At 50.1% G+C, this 19040-nt stretch overlaps 1 protein-coding gene across 1 annotated transcript in view; it reads right to left on the bottom strand.

Annotated features, from left to right (window-relative positions):
- Window positions 1-19040, bottom strand: part of calcr (calcitonin receptor) — a 444237-nt gene that overhangs the window by 206946 nt on the left and 218251 nt on the right. The window contains 3 exon segments of the mRNA XM_038797577.1: window positions 2675-2785; window positions 12498-12657; window positions 14416-14528. Of these exon segments, the coding sequence (XP_038653505.1) occupies window positions 2675-2785; window positions 12498-12657; window positions 14416-14528 (384 nt within the window).

Raw genomic sequence — 19040 nt, 5'->3', positions numbered from 1 at the left:
GTGTCTGCCTGGAGGCAGACGGCCCTGGTCGTTCGGCATCACGTCCTAGGGAAGAGAATGAAACGGGTTATTTTGAGACGCTCGGCCGGGCGCTGGACGGTCCCAGTGGGCAGGGTGTGAAGGGACAGAGGATGGGGGAGGTGTCCAAGTGGGCAGGGTGTGAAGGGACAGAGGATGGGGGAGGTGTTCCAGTGGGCAGGGTATGAAGGGACAGAGGATGGGGGAGGTGTTCCAGTGGACAGGGTGTGAAGGAACAGAGGATGGGGAGGTGTTCCAGTGGGCAAGGTGTGAAGGGACAGAGGATGGGGAGGTGTCCAAGTGGGCAGGGTGTGTGAAGGGACAGAGGATGGGGGATGTGTCCAAGTGGGCAGGGTGTGTGAAGGGACAGAGGATGGGGGAGGTGTCCAAGTGGGCAGGCTGTGTGAAGGGACAGAGGATGGGGGAGGTGTTCCAGTGGGCAGGGTGTGAAGAGACAGAGGATGGGGGAGGTGTCCAAGTGGGCAGGGTGTGTGAAGGGACAGAGGATGGGGGAGGTGTTCCAGTGGGCAGGGTGTGTGAAGGGACAGAGGATGGGGGAGGGGGGGTGTTTGTCATGCAGGGTTGTCTCACTTGTTGCAGTTCCGCCAACCTCGCATTGCGCGATCTCCCGGGTGGCAGATCCCCCAACAAGGTCCAGTGCCCTCTGCTCAAACGTGGTGAGGGGGTGCAGGACGGGCGAACCCCCTCCAGTTTTGTTCCGCTCACGAATGTTGTGAGCGGTCTTGTCCTGTTGGGGGAGGCGGCATAGGTAGATCATTACAATACGGCAGGTATCAGCAGGCCATTCAGATACTGGCACAGTTTGGGGGTCAAGTTGTAATAAGACCATTGCATCTCTCCACGGGGGCCAGAGCGCTGGGTCTGTGATTACTTTGTGAACCACCCTCAACTCACTCTGCTCCAGTCCCCCCCCCCCCCCCCCCCCCCGTGCCGGGGGGGGAGGTGTGTGATTAAGTAAAGGGGGGAGGGATGGTTGTGACCCGGGGGCACCCTCTTGGCACTTACCCTGGCAGCCCTGGTGAGGTCGTGCATCGTCTTCCGACATTGCTCTGCAGAGCGAGGGGTCTGCCCCACAGCACTAACGGCAGCAGCCACCTCACGCCAGGCCTGGCGCACCGCGCTGGCAAGGTGGTGATGCCCTCTACGCGGGCAGATGATGCCCCTCCTCTGCTTGATTGATTCGAGCAGCGTCTCTACATCAGCCTCCAAGAATCGCGGGGCTGCTCTCCTTTGCTCCGACATCCTGGTCTACAGTTTCTGTGCTCGCCCGTGCCTTTTTACGGCGTCGGCCGGCCTCACGTGGGCGTGTTCATGTCGTCGTCGCGTTCCGGCGTCATCGCGCATGTGATTGACGCGGCCCCGTTCCTAGCCCATTTCCCGGACGTGAATACGTCGGGAACGGGGCCGTGTCGGGCCGTCGCAAAAGCTGGCCGTTTTCACGGATTTCCACGGCCGACTTCGCGATTTTCCACGGGTGAGGAGAATCGCGCCCCATATCTTTGGAGCTTCATCAGAATTCTTTGGAGTCATGTTGCTGAGATCCTTCTAAATAATATGCACCGATGGTCTGTGATCCGTCTCTACAGTGGAAGTGGGTAATCCATAGACGTAGTCATGGAACTTCAGTATGCCGGTTAGTACTTATATCCATATCATTACAGGGCGCACGGTGACAACCGGGGCCACCATGTAGCACATGGTACCTGGTTGTGCACAGGTGTACACACCATGATAACATGTTTTCCCCTCAGCCCCTGCAGTTAATCATGTTTGGTCAGCAACCAGCAATGTTGGCCTGCCCTACATGAGGCCCTGTGGCAGCGTGAGCAGGGGCTGCTCAGTGAGGAGGCGGAGACTGCAGCAGAGGAGCAGGTTGCAGAGGGGCAAGTGCCAGCCGCTCAGGCTGGAGGCCCCGACGGGCCGAGGAGGAGGATGAGGAAGTGGTGCCAAGGAGGCGCCAGATGAGGCCACGCGTATACCACAACCTACGAGGACCTCCCGGACCGGGCAGGCAGGCAGGAGACTGCAGATGAGTAGTGAGACTGTGCGACACATCTGCCAGATGATGGCACGCCTGGCACCGCATGGGAATTGGGGGACGACGCCCACTACCGGCGGCTGTCAAGGTGACGGTGGCCCTCAGCTTCTATGCTACAGGATTGTTCCAGTCGCCCTGTGGAGATCTGTCCGACATCTCCCAGACATCGGCGCACAGGTGCATCCGTGCCGTGATGGACGCCCTGTATGCTTGGTGGACTGGTACATCCAGTACCCAGTAGACCACGCCCACCAGGATGCCCGGGCAGTGGGGTTCGCTGCTGTTGCCGGGTTGCCCTGGGTCCAGTGGATAATCGATGGGGTGCATGTGGCCCTGCGGGCACCGGCGGATAACAGGGTGCTGTTCACCAACCGGAAGGGGTACCACTCCATGGACGTTCAGGTAGTCTGTGATCACCAGATGCGGATCCTGCACGTCTGCGCCCGGCTGAAGATGACATTCAGCATGGATTCAATGGGCAGCAATGAGATTAGTATTTTGTCCAGAATTTCTATCATAATAAATATTTCATGGGAATAGAACAGCCGTAGCATCCTCAGGAATTATAATCGGAGGACAAAGATGTAACTTTCTTACCAGTTTCATCAAAGTCATTAAAGTGGTTTGGGCAGCTCTGGAAGGTTAGTGTTCCAGCTGGTGTATCGTCCCAGCATAACCATCCATCCCAGGTTCTGTTACAGTATAGACCTGGAATGTCAGAAACAAAAGGCCAATATCTAGTGTTATTCATAACAACAATTTGTATTTAGAAAGTACCTTTAATGAAATAAATCATCCCAAGCTGCATCACTGGAGAGTTACAGAGTAAATTTGACACAGCCACATAAGGAAATATTGGGACAGAAGAGCAAAATAGAATTCCAGGACTTATTTCTTTGGCAGCTGAAGAGACAAACAAACATGGTGAAGCAATTAAAATTGTGAATGTTCAAGAGACTAAAATTAGAGAAGCACAGATATGTCAGAGGGTTGTGAGTCTGGGGAGGTTTACAGAGATAGAGGGGGGAGTGAGTTATGATGGGATCTGTAAACAAGAATGGGAATATTAAAATTGAGATGCTGTTTAAGCAGGAGCCAATGTTGGTCAGTGAGCTAAGGGATGATGTGTGAAATAAACTTGGTGAGAGTAAGGACATAAATAGCAGCAATTTGAATGACCTCATGTTTACCAAGGTTGCAAACAGCCTGGTTGAGCCTCATACAGTTATCAGGAAAATGGATGGAGTTGACAGCCAGATTTTTGCAACAGGGACCAATGACATTCGCTTCCGTCTGATGTGTTGGGCAGGCTGGGTCTCTGTGAACTGCGTTTGATGCAGTGTAGCGAGAGACAGACTTCCAACACTTGATGAGATGCAACACAATTTTATTTAACATCTGTGGGTTGACACTATGCTGACTTGACTGGAGACCTGAGGCTAGCCTGACCAGACTAACTGACTACCACATGGTGTTTGCACTGGCTATGCTCACGAGCTCCAACTGTCTCAGAGGCTGGATCCCGAGAGAGCGGGAAAACTGGTGCCCTCTGACTTTATAGTGGTCGTGTCCTGTCTGGTGATTGGCTGCTGTGTTCTGTGTGCTTACTGGTTATCCTGTGTGTCAATCACTGCCTTCTGCACTCCATTATATACATGGATGTATATTATGACATCTCCCCCCCTGTTTATTTATTTGAAGTTTGTGTTCAGATAATAAATATTAAGGTGCATGTGCGTGAAGATGTGTATATGTACGTGACTATATACAGAATATGCTAAAATGGACTTATATACATAGGAAGGTGTCGCTAGTGCAGATATAGGACAGATGAAATGGTAAAAAAAACGATATTTACAGATGTCAAAACGATGAGGTAACAAAGTTGTGCAAACATTCAGTCTGTAAGTTTAGTCTCTGTAGCGGGCGACAAATTCTGGTTGACCGCCTCAAGGGTGGATCAGGGGCCGCCTGCACTTGGATAGGCAGGACTGCCTCCAATGCGGTGATCGCAGAGGTCGGCAGGATTGCTGGTAGATCGGTGGCCTTGTGGCAGGGCGCGTCCAGAGGAAGCAGTGTGTGAGGTGGGACATCACGGTTGGGTGGCGGGCGTGGAAGTCTGCGCAGCGCCCGCCTGTTGCGTCGTAGGAAAGAGCCATCAGCCATGCGAACGAGGAACGTTCTCGGGGCCATTTGCTTGACCACCACAGCTGTGGCTGACCAGCCGTCGTCAGGCAGCTGTACATGAACACGATCAGTTGGGACCAGCTCGGGGAGATGCGTGGCATGAGCGTCGTATGCTGATTTCTGTTGGTCTCGAGACTGCTGCATCTTCTGTATGACCGGGAAGTTGTCAAGGTCTGGAATGTAGATGGCTGGAACCGTTGTTCGCAGAGTGCGATTCATGAGCATCTGCGCTGCAGACAACCCAGTGGACAGCGGGGTTGCTCTGTATGCCAACAGCGCCAGGTTGAAATCGGAGCCTGAGTCTGCAGCCTTACATAGTAATCTTTTGACGATGTGGACCCCTTTTTCGGCCTTCTCGTTTGACTGAGGGTAATGGGGGCAGGATGTGACGTGACGAAAGTTGTATAGCCGGGCAAAATCAGTCCACTCCTGGATGTAAAAACAGGGGCCGTTGTCACTCATCACCGTGAGTGGTATCCCATGTCTGGCAAATGTTTCTTTACATGCCTTAATCACCGCCGCCGACGTGAGGTCGGACAATTCTCACCACTTCTGGGTAATTGGAAAAGTAGTCGACCAGGAGGACATAGTCACGCCCCTTGGCGTGGAACAGGTCGACACCGACTTTGGACCATGGGGAGGTCACTATCTCATGTTGCTGCAGAGTTTCTTTAGGGTAAGCTGGCTGAAATTTTTGACATCTAAGGCAATTGAGGACCGCGTTGGCAATGTCCTGGCTGATGCCCGGCCAGTAGACTGCCTCCCGAGCTCTGCGTTGACATTTCTCGACCCACAGGTGACCTTTGTGGATTTGGCTGAGCACCATAGCTCGCATGCTCTGCGGAATCACGATTCTGTCAAGCTTCATGAGGATGCCGTCTACCACCGTCAGATCATCCTTGACGTTGTAAAACTGGGGACACTGTCCCTTCTGCCAGCCATTCGCAAGGTGCTGCATCACCCGCTGGAGCAGAGGATCCCTGGCCATTTCCTCATGAATTTGAATGACCCTCTCATCAGAGGCCGGGAAGTTGGAGGCACAGAATTGCACCTGTGCGTCAATTTAACAGACAATGTCAGTTTGTTCACACGGTGTGGTGATAGACCTGGAAAGGGAATCTGCAACAATGAGTTCTTTGCCTGGGGTGTAGACCAGTTCAAAATCGTAGCGGCGTTGCTTGAGAAGGATGCATTGTAACCGTGGCGTCACGTCATTGAGGTCTTTTTGGATGATGTGGACCAATGGCCTGTGGTCCATCTCAACCATGAATTTAGGGAGGCCATATACATAGTCGTGGAACTTGTCGATTCCCGTTAGGAGGCCCAGGCATTCCTTCTCAGTCTGAGCGTATCGTTGCTCAGTGGGCATCATGGCTCCTGAGGCATATGCAACTGGGGCCCAGGGGGAGGAGTCATCCCGTTGGAGTAGCACCGCCCCAATACCGTCCTGGCTCGCATTAGTGGATATTTTTGTCTCCTTGGCGGGGTCAAAAAACGCCAGCACCGGGGCTTTGGTGAGTTTTGCTCTCAGCTCATGCGATTCTTTGAATTCACTGGAATTCCGTCGACTTTCTGACTGAGATGGCGGAGGGCTGTGGTGTGGGACGCCATGTTGGGAATGAACTTCCCAAGGAAGTTGACCATCCCTAGAAAGCGGTGGGCCACCTTCTTGTCCTCTGGGGTCTTCATGGCGTTGATCGCCGAAACCTTGTCAGCATTTGGCCACACTCCTTGCTGCGAGATGTGGTCGCCAAGGAATTTGATTTCCGATTGACCGAATGAGCATTTGGCCCTGTTAAGTCGGGGGCCATGCTCATAGATCCTGTAGAAAACCCGCTTGAGGCGATTGATGTGTTCTTGAGGTGTTGTGGATCAGATGATGACATCGTCGATGTACACTCGCACCCCCTCGATGCCCTCCATCATCTGTTCCATTATGCGGTGAAATACCTCTGAAGCAGAGATGATGCCAAAGGGCATTCGGTTGTAGCAGTAGCGACCGAACGGGGTATTGAATGTGCACAGCTTGCGGCTAGATGCGTCCAGCTGTATTTGCCAGAACCCCTTGGAGGCGTCCAGCTTCGCAAAGAATTTGCCATGAGCCACCTCGCTGGTTAACTCTTCTCATTTTGGTATCTGGTAATGTTCCCTCATGATGTTGCGGTTTAAATCTTTGGGGTCGATGCAGATTCGAAGCTCCCCTGACGGCATTGTGACGTAGACCATGGAGCTGAACCAGTCCGTGGGCTCTGTCACCTTTGATATGACGCCCTGGTCCTGGAGATCCTGCAACTGCTGCTTGAGGCGGTCGTTGAGGGGTGCCGGCACCCGACGCGGTGCGTGAACCACAGGGGTGGTGTTTAGTTTCAGCAGGATTTTGTATCGGTATGGGAGTGTGCCCATACCTTCGAACACGCTATGGTACTGCGCTATGATGTCATCAATTTGAGCCGGGAAATTTTCATCAGGTGAGGCCGTCGCCTGTGAGGATGACATGGTGTGGACTCGCTGAACCAGGTTCAGGAGTTTGCAGGCCCGAGCACCGAGCAGGGACGCTCTGTCAGGTCCTACGATCTCAAATCACAGCGTCACTTTAAGTGACCTATTGGAAACTCCGAGTTGGCATGAGCCACTGGCAGCAATGGCATTGCCATTGTAGTCAAGGAGCTGGCAGGCCGTTGGAAGAATGCTTTGTCTGACGCGGATGGTGTCGAGATCGGATTTCGAAATGAGGTTCTCTGATGCGCCGGTGTCCAGCTTGAAACGGATGCGAGTCTTGTTAACTGTGAGGACAGCCCACCACTCGTCGTCGGGATCCACGCTTAGGATTGGGAGGTGTTTCACCATCTTTGAGAAAGGCAGCGCATGCTTAGTAATGATGCTCACCCGGAATGGGGATTTGAGGCACTCGGTGTCAGGATCTATTGGGCTGTCGGGGTCGGAGTCTGGCATGGCCTGCTGTATTGAACGGATGCTTCTGCGCCATGGCTGGGATCTCTGGATGCTGGGCAGTGGAGCAGATCTGCAAAGGGCTGTGTAGTGGCCAAGCTTGACACACTGTAGACATCGTCATGATTTTGCCGGACATTGCCGCTTTAAATGGGCGGAGCCACAATTCGGACACGTCACGGCGCCAATTTCAGCGCATTCCGTGTGCCAATGCGCATGCGCAGTGCGGTCGGATGACGTACGCACCTGCACAGGCTGATCGTCGGTCTCGCCGTTCCCTCGGTCATGGCGCGCTTGGACTGTAGCCCGGGAAAAGCGCGCGAAATGGCCACTCTCATCAAGACTCAGGCCCTGCATTTGTGCAATGGCCTGCACCCGTTCTGCCTCGTGGGGGGTTAGCTTTGCCGTTTCTGCCACCGTGATGTGGGAGTACCAGTTGTTAGCATGGTCGTGGAGAACGCACGTTTCGATGGCGATGGTGAGGGTGAGCTGCTTGACTTTCAGGAGCTGCTGGCGAAGGGAATCGGAGTGGACCCCGAAAACAATCTGATTCCGTGTCATGGAATCAGTTGCCGAGTCATAATTACATGACTGCGCGAGGATGCGGAGATGGGCCAAAAAGGATTGAAAAGGTTCATCCTCACACTGAAGCCTCTGCTGGAAAACAAACCGTTCAAAGCTCTCATTCACCTCAATGTCGCAGTGGCTGTCGAACTTCAGCAGGACTTTTTAAAATTTTGTCTTGTCTTTGCCATCAGCGAATGTCAGGGAGTTGTAGATGTGGATGGTGTGGTCCCCGGCTGTGGAGAGGAAGTGTGCGATCTTCCTGGCGTCCGATGCGGCCTCGAGGTCTATGGCTTCGAGATAGAGTTGGAACTTCTGTTTGAAGATCTTTCAATTTGCACCGAGGTTGCCGACGATGCGGAGCTGCGGAGGAGGGCGGACGTTGCCATGTCACCAGATGGCTGTTTGCTGGTCAACACTGATTCACTTAAGGTAGGTCCGTCAATTTTCAGCATCACTACCTGGTAACATGATGTGTTGGGCAGGCTGGGTTTATGTGGACTACGTTTGATGCAGTGTAGTGAGACACAGACTTCCAACACTTGATGAGATGCAACATGATTTTATTTAACATCTAACTATTTTACATGTTCAACTGTGGGTTGACACTATGCTGACTTGACTGGAGACCTGAGGCTAACCTGACCAGACTTACTGGCTACCACATGGTGTTTGCACTGGCTATGCTAACGAGCTCTGACTGTCTCAGAGGCTGGATCCCGAGAGCGCAGGAAAACTGGTGCCCTCTGGCTTTATAGTGGTCGTGTCCTGTCTGGTGATTGGCTGCTGTGTTCTGTGTGCTTACTGGTCATCCTGTGTGTCAATCACTGCCTGTCTGCACTCCATTATATACATGGATGTATATTGTGACACCGTCTTTCCAATAGTTTCTTTGAGAAAGATTCTGCTGGTTTACACTGGATGTCAGATAGGCAGTCTGATAGTTTAAGGCCTGTGGAAGAGTTGAGAAATGTGGTTGCAAGGTGAAGCAAGGAGTTACCAATGTTTTTGTGAAAGCTAACACTACTTTCGGAAAATGTCACCCAGGAGCAGTATGTAAATATGAAATAGGAAATGCCGATTTACACTCGTAGTGTTAGAAGTGTAGTTGGCAGGTAGGAGTGTGCACAACTCGGGGTATGGGTTCATAGCATGAAAACCTTGCTAAGAGACAGACAGCATATGGAATTACTTCTTCATGCTTAAACATATCTCTCCTTGTACACTACACTTTTATGAATGTAAACGGGATAGAACACCTCTGCTTCAATCTTACAGACAAGAATAAACATCACATGACCCTGGAAAGCATGTGAACAAGGTCCCTTCCACAAACACACTAATTCATGTCAAGGCATCACTGATGTCAAGAATGACCTACAAATGGGCCTATACTGTGATATATTGACACACACGGCATAGAAAGCCCCATGGCAGCGACATCTGAGATAAGTGGGGGAAGGGACAATGATATCACACCTGATTGACAACAACACAGCTCATCATAAAGAGGAGGCATACACAAGAGGAGGCGGGAAATTGGTGTGATTCTAGTTATCTTGCATACATGTTGTGAACACCTGTGCCATCGTTGTGCTCCTAAATTTTTTAAACTGTTCCAACCCTACGCTACATCAGGGTGCATCCATGCTATCTGTAGTGGAAATGTTGGCAGCCTGATCCCGGCATGGGCAAGGTGCCACCTGGGCAGCTGAGTACTGCCAGCCTGGCACTTTCCTCTCCAGCCTGTCAGTGCTGTCTGAGCACCCTGACATTGTTGACATGGCACACAAGTGGCACTGCCAGAGTGCCCAGGATGCACTGCCACCCGAGTCGGGTGTGACGAGGGCATTAGATTGTGCCCATTAAATTGAATTTAAAAAAAATTAACAAATGCATTTCTAGCCTTTTTCTATTGAAATGCACTAATTATTGATGAAAAATCTATTTTTAGTCATCTATATCACAGTTGATATTAAGCATGGCGGGACCATTTAAATACTCTTGTCCCATAGTTTTTTTTAAATTAATTGAGAGTGTCCAATTCATTATTTTCCAATTAAGCGGCAATTTAGCATGGCCAATCCACCTACCCTGCACATCTTTGGGTTGTGGGGGCGAAACCCACGCAAACACGGGGAGGTTGTGCAAACTCCACACGGTCAGTGACCCAGAATGGAACCTGGGACCTCAGCGCCGTGAGACAGCAATGCTATCCACTGCGCCACCATGCTGTCCACACTTGTCCCATAGTTGAACAGTGACAGTTCTTTACCTGTTTCAACACATTGAAAATACGCTCACCTGAAGCCACTAATGCAGGCAAACTGACAAAAATACGCAATGCAATTGTGATATTAGGAAACACTCCAGAGAGACCAAGCTCAAATATTTCTCAAAGCAATTCCTTAGGCTTGCAATCCAGAGAAGAGTGCTTTCATTCATAGAAGATCATAGAATTTATCATAGAATTTACAGTGCAGAAGGAGGCTATTCGTGCTTTATACTTAAAAACTATCCATTATATAGAGTTACTGTGAATGAATAGTATGACAACATCAACCATGTGCCATGCTGCCTTAACACATGCATGTACTTACACCCTCCTTCACACACCAGTAGGACAGGCTGCGCAAATGCTGCCTGATGTATAATATGGAACAGCAAAACTTACTGTCTAAATTTGAGGCCCCATTGCGCTTTAGGCCCAGGTCTGATGGCCCTTCTGGTGCCCCTCTAATTGGTCCAGCCTGTCACCCCTTACTACTATTCCTCTAGTTGTTGCTGCAGCTCTAGCAGCTGGTTTAAGACCAAGATCAGAGGCTCCTCATCTGACTCAGACGATTCCTGGCCTCCAGCAGTCCTTGAAGTGCAAGCCATCTCGGATGTCCCTGCCTCTGCCTGCTGTGGCCCAGATTGTATGCTGTCCAGACAAGATTATTGTGTCAAGCCTGCTCTAGAACTAAGCCCCACCAAGGTGTGTGTCTCTGCACTACTGGAGGGTGTGGGTGAGCGCTGTGATGAGTCTTCAGTGGTGCTGTCCTCTGATTACTTATCTGTGGTGTTGTAAGGTCTTGAATCAAGAGCCTGGCTGGTTGAGGCCATCAGCTGCTTGACAGAGGTGCCTCTGAAAGAAAGTAGAGATAATTAGTGCACAGCAGGTGACTCTAAAACAGAACAATGCACTCACAGAATGATTTTCTGAGGGATGAACTTATGTGAGATCCTCACATGGCTGTGTGCCACTAACCTCACGTTCGCCACAGGGATAGTCAGCAACCTCTCCGACCAGTTTGATGCCTCGGTTCTCGAAGTTAGTGCGGACCTTGTGTTCCGGCAGTCCAACCCCAATCTGAACCTCTCCCTGTGATTGTGCGTGAGTCTGTCCAGTATAAAGTCAGATGGAGCATGTGAGCAGACCACACGGCAGGACAGATCATAAAGATGCCTGACATGTTTGAGTGCTGAGTGGAGCCAGGCACGGAATGGGGGCACAAGCTCTCCATGGAGATGCGCGCAGATGGAGATGTGGGAATTTGTGAGAGAGTAAGCGGTTATGTCTCTTGAGCTGGCAGTGAGTAAGATGCCAGTGAATGCCTGATGGGCTTATGAGTGCGATGAGATGTTTGACTTACCCTGGTGGCACAGGTAACCTCTTTCTGCACTGGTTGGCTCGCCTCTTCTGTACTGCTTTGGCATTGACCATCACTACCACCATCTACCACCACCTGCCAAGCGGAGTGGTGAGGTTGGTGGACCTCCTTCGGCAATAACGGGGGCAGAGGACATCCATGGTAGGTCTTGACTGCATCCAGTAAGGAGTCAGTGGATTTTTGAACGGCATGAATTCTATTCAGTGCCGTGACTTCCGTTGAACAGTCTTGTGCTTTTTTTTTTATTTGTTCATGTGATGTGGGCGTCGCAGGCTGTGCCAGCATTTATTGTCCATCCCTGCGGGCATTTACCACTCAACAATATTGCTGTGAACCTGGAGTCACATGTAGGCCAGACTAGGTAAGGACAACAGATTTCCTTCCCGAAAGGACATTAGTGAACCAGATGGGTTATTCCGACAATCGACAATGGTTTCATGGTCACAATTTAGATTGTTGATTCCAGATTTTTAAATTGAATTCAAATTGCACCATCTGCCATGCGGGATTCGAACTCAGGTCCCCAGATAATGACTCTGGCTCTCTGGATCACTAGTGGAATGACAATACAACGACACCACTGTCTCCCCTGCAGACACTGACAAAGTTGTGCACAGGTGGTGTTTAAATATGGTGCCCAGAGTGAAGAATCAATGAGCTCACAGCGGGATAGGCAAATCAGAAACCACTCGCATGTGATCCAACTTGTTCCTGTGCAAATATAATGAATGGCAATGGGAAGTGGATGATATGGCATGAAAATTCACGATTGCAGCCAGCGGGGTAAACAGTTTTTCACACCTGCCACCTCGCTTACTGCGCTGAGTGGCAAAATCCCTCCAAAGGAATTTTGAAAAGAAAGGGAGTTTTGAGATGGGACAGTGATTTGCATGGACGATGGGGTCAAAAGTCTTTTTTTGAGGAGAAGATCATGATGACAGAAAAGAAGAAGTGGGAAGTACCTGAAGAAATAGAAAAATTAACAATATCGGCTAAGGTGGAAGGGAAGCTGTAATTTAATCAATCATGTTATTAAAGAATGCAAGTGCGACCAACTTGTCTCTTACCTGGTTTATTATATGAAGCATCCCTGATCATTTTTTCATAACACTTAAACTGAGCATTCATTATCTTTTGCCTTATTAGATTTTCTGCAGTCTCAACCAATGATGGTTCAGTTGTAATTTCATCATAATTTTCAGTCGATGCAAAACTTGACATAGTTCTCTGTGAGAGAAGAGAAGGTGCATGGTGTTTTAATTTAACTGCCAAAAAAATCATTGCCTGCTAATTCCTCAGATTAGTCACTGAATCAAATCTCATTAAGAACTGTGAAAATTGCTGGTCAAAGTGAATTTTCTATTCAATGTCGGCTTCAATGACTCTGTTAATACTTCAATCATAACATTGTCTGGCATTGTGGAATGCATCTCCAACCAGCTTTACTGAATGATTAACTGCAGTTGTACTGACTTCCTCTGTGTGCTGGTGTCAACCCATTCACTTTGAACAGAGCACCAGGGCATTTGAAAAGTATCTTAAAAGTTCATATGGGAAGAGAGCTGTTTGGAAATTTACCTTTATTAATGCTATTAAAAAAAGTTTCATTGGGGGGAAGCCGGTGATAATCTTGGGAAAGTGTAATAACTTCATGTTTGTTGGAATTGTATTTCTTGCGCGGTTGGATATAGCAACTATAAACTGTTGCACAGACATCCTGGGCAGAGGGAACTGTAGCGACATGTACGAATGACTGCTGGAGAGGGCCGACACCGATCTGGACACAAGAAGGAGGAAATGGGAGGACGACATGGGATTCAAAATAGGGTGGGGATTCTGGGGCGAAGCACTGCACAGGGTCAACTCTACCTCCACATGCGCAAGGCTCAACCTATCACAACTAAAAATGGTACATAGAGCCCACTTGACCAGAACCCGAATGAGCAGGTTCTGGACAAAGGAGGCCCGGAGAACCATGCCCACAAGTTCTGGTCCTGCCCCAGGCTTGTTGGGTACTGGACAACCTTCTTCGAGGCCCTTAAATGGTTTGCCATAGTCCCAGATGTCCAAAGGCTGCTTTCCCTTTTGAGGGGGAGAGCTGGCTGGTGGTGATTTAACCTGAGGATCAGCACATCTCAGGCAAGGGGCAAGAGGGGCCTTCATGAATAGCCAAAGTGCCAAGCACCAAACATTTCAGACATGTGGCGAGGAATTAAATGTGGGCAGTGAGGGTTCATCATCCGCAATGAAATTTGATACCCCCTACCCACCCCGACACCCTGCCGACCGGATCCCGGGAAGTGGACGGAACAAAGTTCCTCATGGGCCAGGGTTTCTGGATCCTCCAGGGTCAGTAAATTGTGGGACCGGCAATTGCAAGGTGGATAACCTGCTCCACAAGAATTGCCAGCCAATCAGAGCTGGAAAAGTGGCCACGGCCTTGCAGAAACAAATGCCAATGGATCCTCGGGAGACAGGCAACTGAGCGGGATCCCACTAGCAGGAAGGGGCGTGTCGGTCAGGAGAGCAGAGGGAGTTTGACAGCAGAGGGTTCCTGTAGGCCTCACTGCACCCCCCCCCCCCCCGCCCCGCCCCTCAATGCTGGGACCCTAGAAAGGGCACAAAATGCCTTTGAACAAGAGACCCCCCCCCCCCAGTTTTCTTGGTGGTCTCCCTACACAGTGAATCCCATCCCCAATGCTGCTTTTATACCAGCAGCTGTGGGATGAGGCCCTTAAATGGTTCTTAAGTGGCCTCTTCAGGGCCTCCTTTGGTCTCCAGGATGGAAGGTGTCCCACCCTGCAAGCTTACCCACCTGGACTTAATCAGGGGGAGGGTGGAAAGCAGCTGGATCAGCATCCAACACCTCCCAATTGGTCATTCAGCACTCCGCCGCCTCTGAACTCACTTCCGGGGAAGTGCCAAGTGTGGTGGGGGCCTTAAATTCTACCCACCAGGGCTGAGTTAAAGATGGGTGAGACCTACCTTTATTTTATAATTTGTAAATGTATTGCAAAATGTATAGTTGGACCAAGTTTGATTGGTTACTGGATGCTTAAACCAGTTCCCGGTTTCATCACAGTATTTTGTAGCTTTTTCTGGAAAGAGAATAGAAACATGTGATTTCAGCAATTATTCCACTTTACAAATGAATAGAAGCTCAGACAAACTGGAAAGCACAGTTTAGTCCTAATAATCCAAAGTTGATTTTTATTTAAAAGAAAAATGAATTGGCCAATTATGTGACAATGTAAATATTACACGTTGGGAAGCTGGTGGTAAAACTTGAATTATTAGGACAATTAAACGAAGCAAAGCTTAATTAAGGAAAGTAGGCTGCATTTGCATTTTCTTGCTGCTTTACAAATAGGACCAGATGTTTTTATAGAAAATATTTTATTAAGGCATTTATAATTTTAACATTTTTAAACATAGATATCCAACAAACACAAAAAACCCCACAACAACATAACCATCTGTCGCCAAGCATAAACCCGAACTATCATGGTACATGTAACTACTCTTTCTCACGGTTCTCCCTTCATTGGTTTTCCTACCCTTATTTGTCACTTCCATGCCTCCCCACTTTCCCCCCTTTCACCCTCCCCATCCCCGTCCCCGCTGATGGCCTAATTTTCCTTGATGAAGTCGATAAAAGGCTGCCACCTCCGAGTGAACCCCTGTAAGGAATTCCTTAAGGCGAATTTGATTTTCTACAAGCTGAGAAACTCCGCCATATTGCTGACGCAAACCCCCGACTTTGGAGGCTCCGGGTCCATCCGCCCCAACAGTCTCCGGGCCATCAGGAAGGCAAAGGCCAAAACGTCGGCGTCTCTCCCCTCCCGGATCTTCTGATACTCCAAATATTGCCACCTCGGGACTCGGAGTCACCTTCCCTTCCAGGACCTCTGACAAGGCATCCGCGAATCCCTGCCGAAATCCCTTCAGCCTCGGACATCCCCAGAATATATGCACAATGGTCACAGGCTTTCCCCCCACACCGCCCACATCTATCTTCCACCTCCTCAAAAAACCTATTCTTCCAGGCCACAGTCATATGAGCCCTGTGGATCACCTTGAATTGGATGAGGCTTAGCCTGGCACACAACAAGGACGCATTCACTCTCCGCAGAGCATCCTCCCATAACCCAAGCTCCAGTTCCCCTCCCAACTCTTCCTCCCACGTCCTCTTCACCTCCCTTATTGGAAGCACTTCCCACTCTATCAGTTCCTTATATATTTCCTTATCCTGTAACCCCCTTAGTGGGAGGCGAGGGAAGTCCGGGACCTGCCTCCGAACAAAATCCCGCACTTGCAAGTACCAGAACCCATTCCCACATGGCAACTCAAACTCTTCCTCTAGCTCCTCCAAACTCGGGAAACCCTCCTTAATAAGAAAACCTCTAAATCTCTCAGAAAGCCTTAGTCCAGCCCCCCCCCCCCCCCCCGCCAACACCACCGCGGAGTGAATTGTGGTTGTCACTGATCGGTGACCATACTGATGCCCGCTCCAGTCCCATGTGCTGCTTCCACTGCACCCACACCCTCAGGGCTGCCACTACCACCAGGCTTGTGGAGTACTGAGCCAACGGCAGAGGTGCTATGAACAAAGCCTTCAAACTCGTGCCCTTACAACATGCCGCCTCTACCCGCTCCCATACCCAGGTTCAATTCCCGGCTTGGGTCACTGTCTGCGCGCAGTCTGCACATTCTCCCCATGTCTGCTTGGGTGTCCTCCGGTTTCCTCCCACAAGTCCTGAAAGACGCGCTGTTAGGTAATTTGGACAGTCTGAATTCTCCCTCCGTGTACCCGAACAAGCGCCGGAGTGTGGCGACTAGGGACTTTTCACAGTAACTTCATTGTAGTGTTTATGTAAGCCTACTTGTGACACTAATAAAGATTATTATTATTAGGTGGGAATCACAGAGGGGGTTGCCAGTGATGTGTTGGGTACTCTGGACCTGTGGAGACTGCGTTTACCTTAGCAGCGACATAGACAGGCTACTAATACTTGTAATAATACAACACTATTTTATTAAGCTAGGAACTGTTGAACATATAGAACAGTACAGCACAGAACAGGCCCTTCGGCCCTCGATGTTGTGCCGAGCAATGATCACCCTACTCAAACCCACGTATCCACCCTATACCCGTAACCCAAACAACCCCCCCTTAACCTTACTTTTTAGGACACTACGGGCAATTTAGCATGGCCAATCCACCTAACCCGCACATCTTTGGACTGTGGGAGGAAACCGGAGCACCCGGAGGAAACCCACACACACACGGGGAGGACGTGCAGACTCCGCACAGACAGTGACCCAGCCGGGAACCGAACCTGGAGCTGTGAAGCATTTATGCTAACCACCATGCTACCGTGCTGCACATACTTCCACTGTGGGTCGACACTATGTTAGATTAACTGAAGACCTATACCTATCCTAACCAGTCTATATTACTAGCACATGGTAAAGATCTGTGCTACAAGCTTCAAGCTCTGTCCTTCTGAGAGGCTGCATCCCGAATGAGCGGGAAAACTAGTGCCCTCTGGCTTTATAGCGAGCATGCCCTAACTGGTGATTGGCTGCTGTGTTGTGTGTGTTGAGTGGTCTTGCAGTGTGTCAGTCAGTGTGTGTCTACACCATTATGACAGCCAGGGGTGGGGGTGGGTGGGGATGTGTGGAGCTGGGACACGGTATCCGTTCCCCTGGTTGGTCACCCCCCCTAGTCAGTGAACTTGGAGGCAATTAGAGTGCCCCCTGCGCTTTGGCCTAGGCACACACGTTGCATGGCCTCCTGTGCCTGCCGGGCCCCATGTCCTGCCCATCCTCCTCATTGGATGAGAACTGATGTTCAATATTCTCCTCCAGCACATTACTCCTCTGCTGCACAATGTTGTGGAGGACTATGTGGCGGCCCTCTCAGCGCAATACTGGAGGGCCACTCCAGAGTGGCCCAGGCACCTGAACCTCATCTTTTGGGAAAGTTTAAACTAGTTTGGCAGGGGATGTGAACATTAAGGATAGTTAGCAACACAATTGTTGTCAGAAATCTCTGGAACATAAATTAAGGATAGGGTGATAAAACACCTTGAAAATTTTCAGATGATCAGAGAGAACCAAAATGGAGTAGGTTATGCCTGACATTTTGAAGAGAAGGTTAAAGTATTGGGCAGAGAAATGCCTTATTTCCAGAAGGCATTTGAGAAAAATCCCTCACAAAAGACGATTAGCTAAAGCTACATTTCATAGGAGTGAAGGGAAATTATCAGCCTGGTTGGAAAATTGGCTGAGTGGCAGGAGACAGGTGCTCTGGGTAATACACCGGTACTCGAACTTGCAGGATGTGATTAGTGGTGCCCTGCAGAATATGCATTGGAGCCTCAAACATACACCATTTTATTCACGACTAAGACAATGGAATAAAATGGCACATGCACAAATTTGTTGTTGACGGGTGACAGTTGATATTTTAAACAATGTAAGCAGAAGAATACAAAGAGATATTGGTCAAGATTCTTCAGGGCCTCTCCCAGCTGAATGGGGCCTTGGGCCAAAAATGGGATTCGCACCAGGCGTCAAACCCATTGCCAATCTCCCGGCCCGCCCCGCCGGCCATGATGTCTGTGCAAAGGCCTTGGACTGAAGCGGAGAACCGTTACAATGAAGTCCACTCAGCAACCAGGAGCATCATTGAGTGATGCATCGGGCTGCCCAAGATGTGGTTCTGCTGTCTGGGCGACTCTGGTGGAATAGAATAGAATAGAACAGTACAGCACAGAACAGGCCCTTCGGCCCTCGATGTTGTGCCGAGCAATGATCACCCCACTCAAACCCACGTATCCACCCTATACCCGTAACCCAACAACCCCCCCCCTTAACCTTACTTTTTAGGACACTACAGGCAATTTAGCATGGCCAATCCACCTAACCCGCACATCTTTAGACTATGGGAGGAAACCGGAGCACCCGGAGGAAACCTACGCACACACGGGGAGGACGTGCAGACTCCGCACAGACAGTGACCCAGCCGGGAATCGAACCTGGGACCCTGGAGCTGTGAAGCATTTATGCTAACCACCATGCTACCGTGCTGCCCCTGGAGTTTTACAATAGCCCCCAGAGGGCCTCGCACTTTGTGCTGGCCTGCTGTGTGCCGCGACATGTTGGAAGAGGAGGACGAACATGAGCCATCATCAGATGAAGAGGCCATTCAGAAGGATCCCGTTAGCAGGCCCGACAAGCTGCGGCTAGGGTTATACAAAGCTGGCGCACCAGGGTGAACCTCAGCGACTCCAGATTCGCCGAACATAGAACATTCAGTGCGGAAGGAGGCCATTCGACCCATCGAGTCTGCACCAACCCACTTAAGCCCTCACTTCCACCCTATCCCGTAACACAATGACCCCATCTAACCTTTATGGTCACTAAGGGCAATTTATCATGGCCAATCCATCTAACCTGCACGTCTTCGGACTTCGAGGCTCAAAATTCCTGCAGTTCTATCACCATCAGCCCCCTTGTCCTCCAATCGTACCTTCCATTGATAGATTAAGTGAATGGACAAAATTGTGGCAAATGAATTTCAATGTTGGCAAATGTGAGTCTAT

Source organism: Scyliorhinus canicula, chromosome 5 (assembly GCF_902713615.1).
Source record: "Scyliorhinus canicula chromosome 5, sScyCan1.1, whole genome shotgun sequence".
Lineage (NCBI taxonomy): Eukaryota > Metazoa > Chordata > Chondrichthyes > Carcharhiniformes > Scyliorhinidae > Scyliorhinus > Scyliorhinus canicula.
Note: the sequence above shows the minus strand (reverse complement) of the source record. Positions and strands in the feature narration are given on the sequence as shown.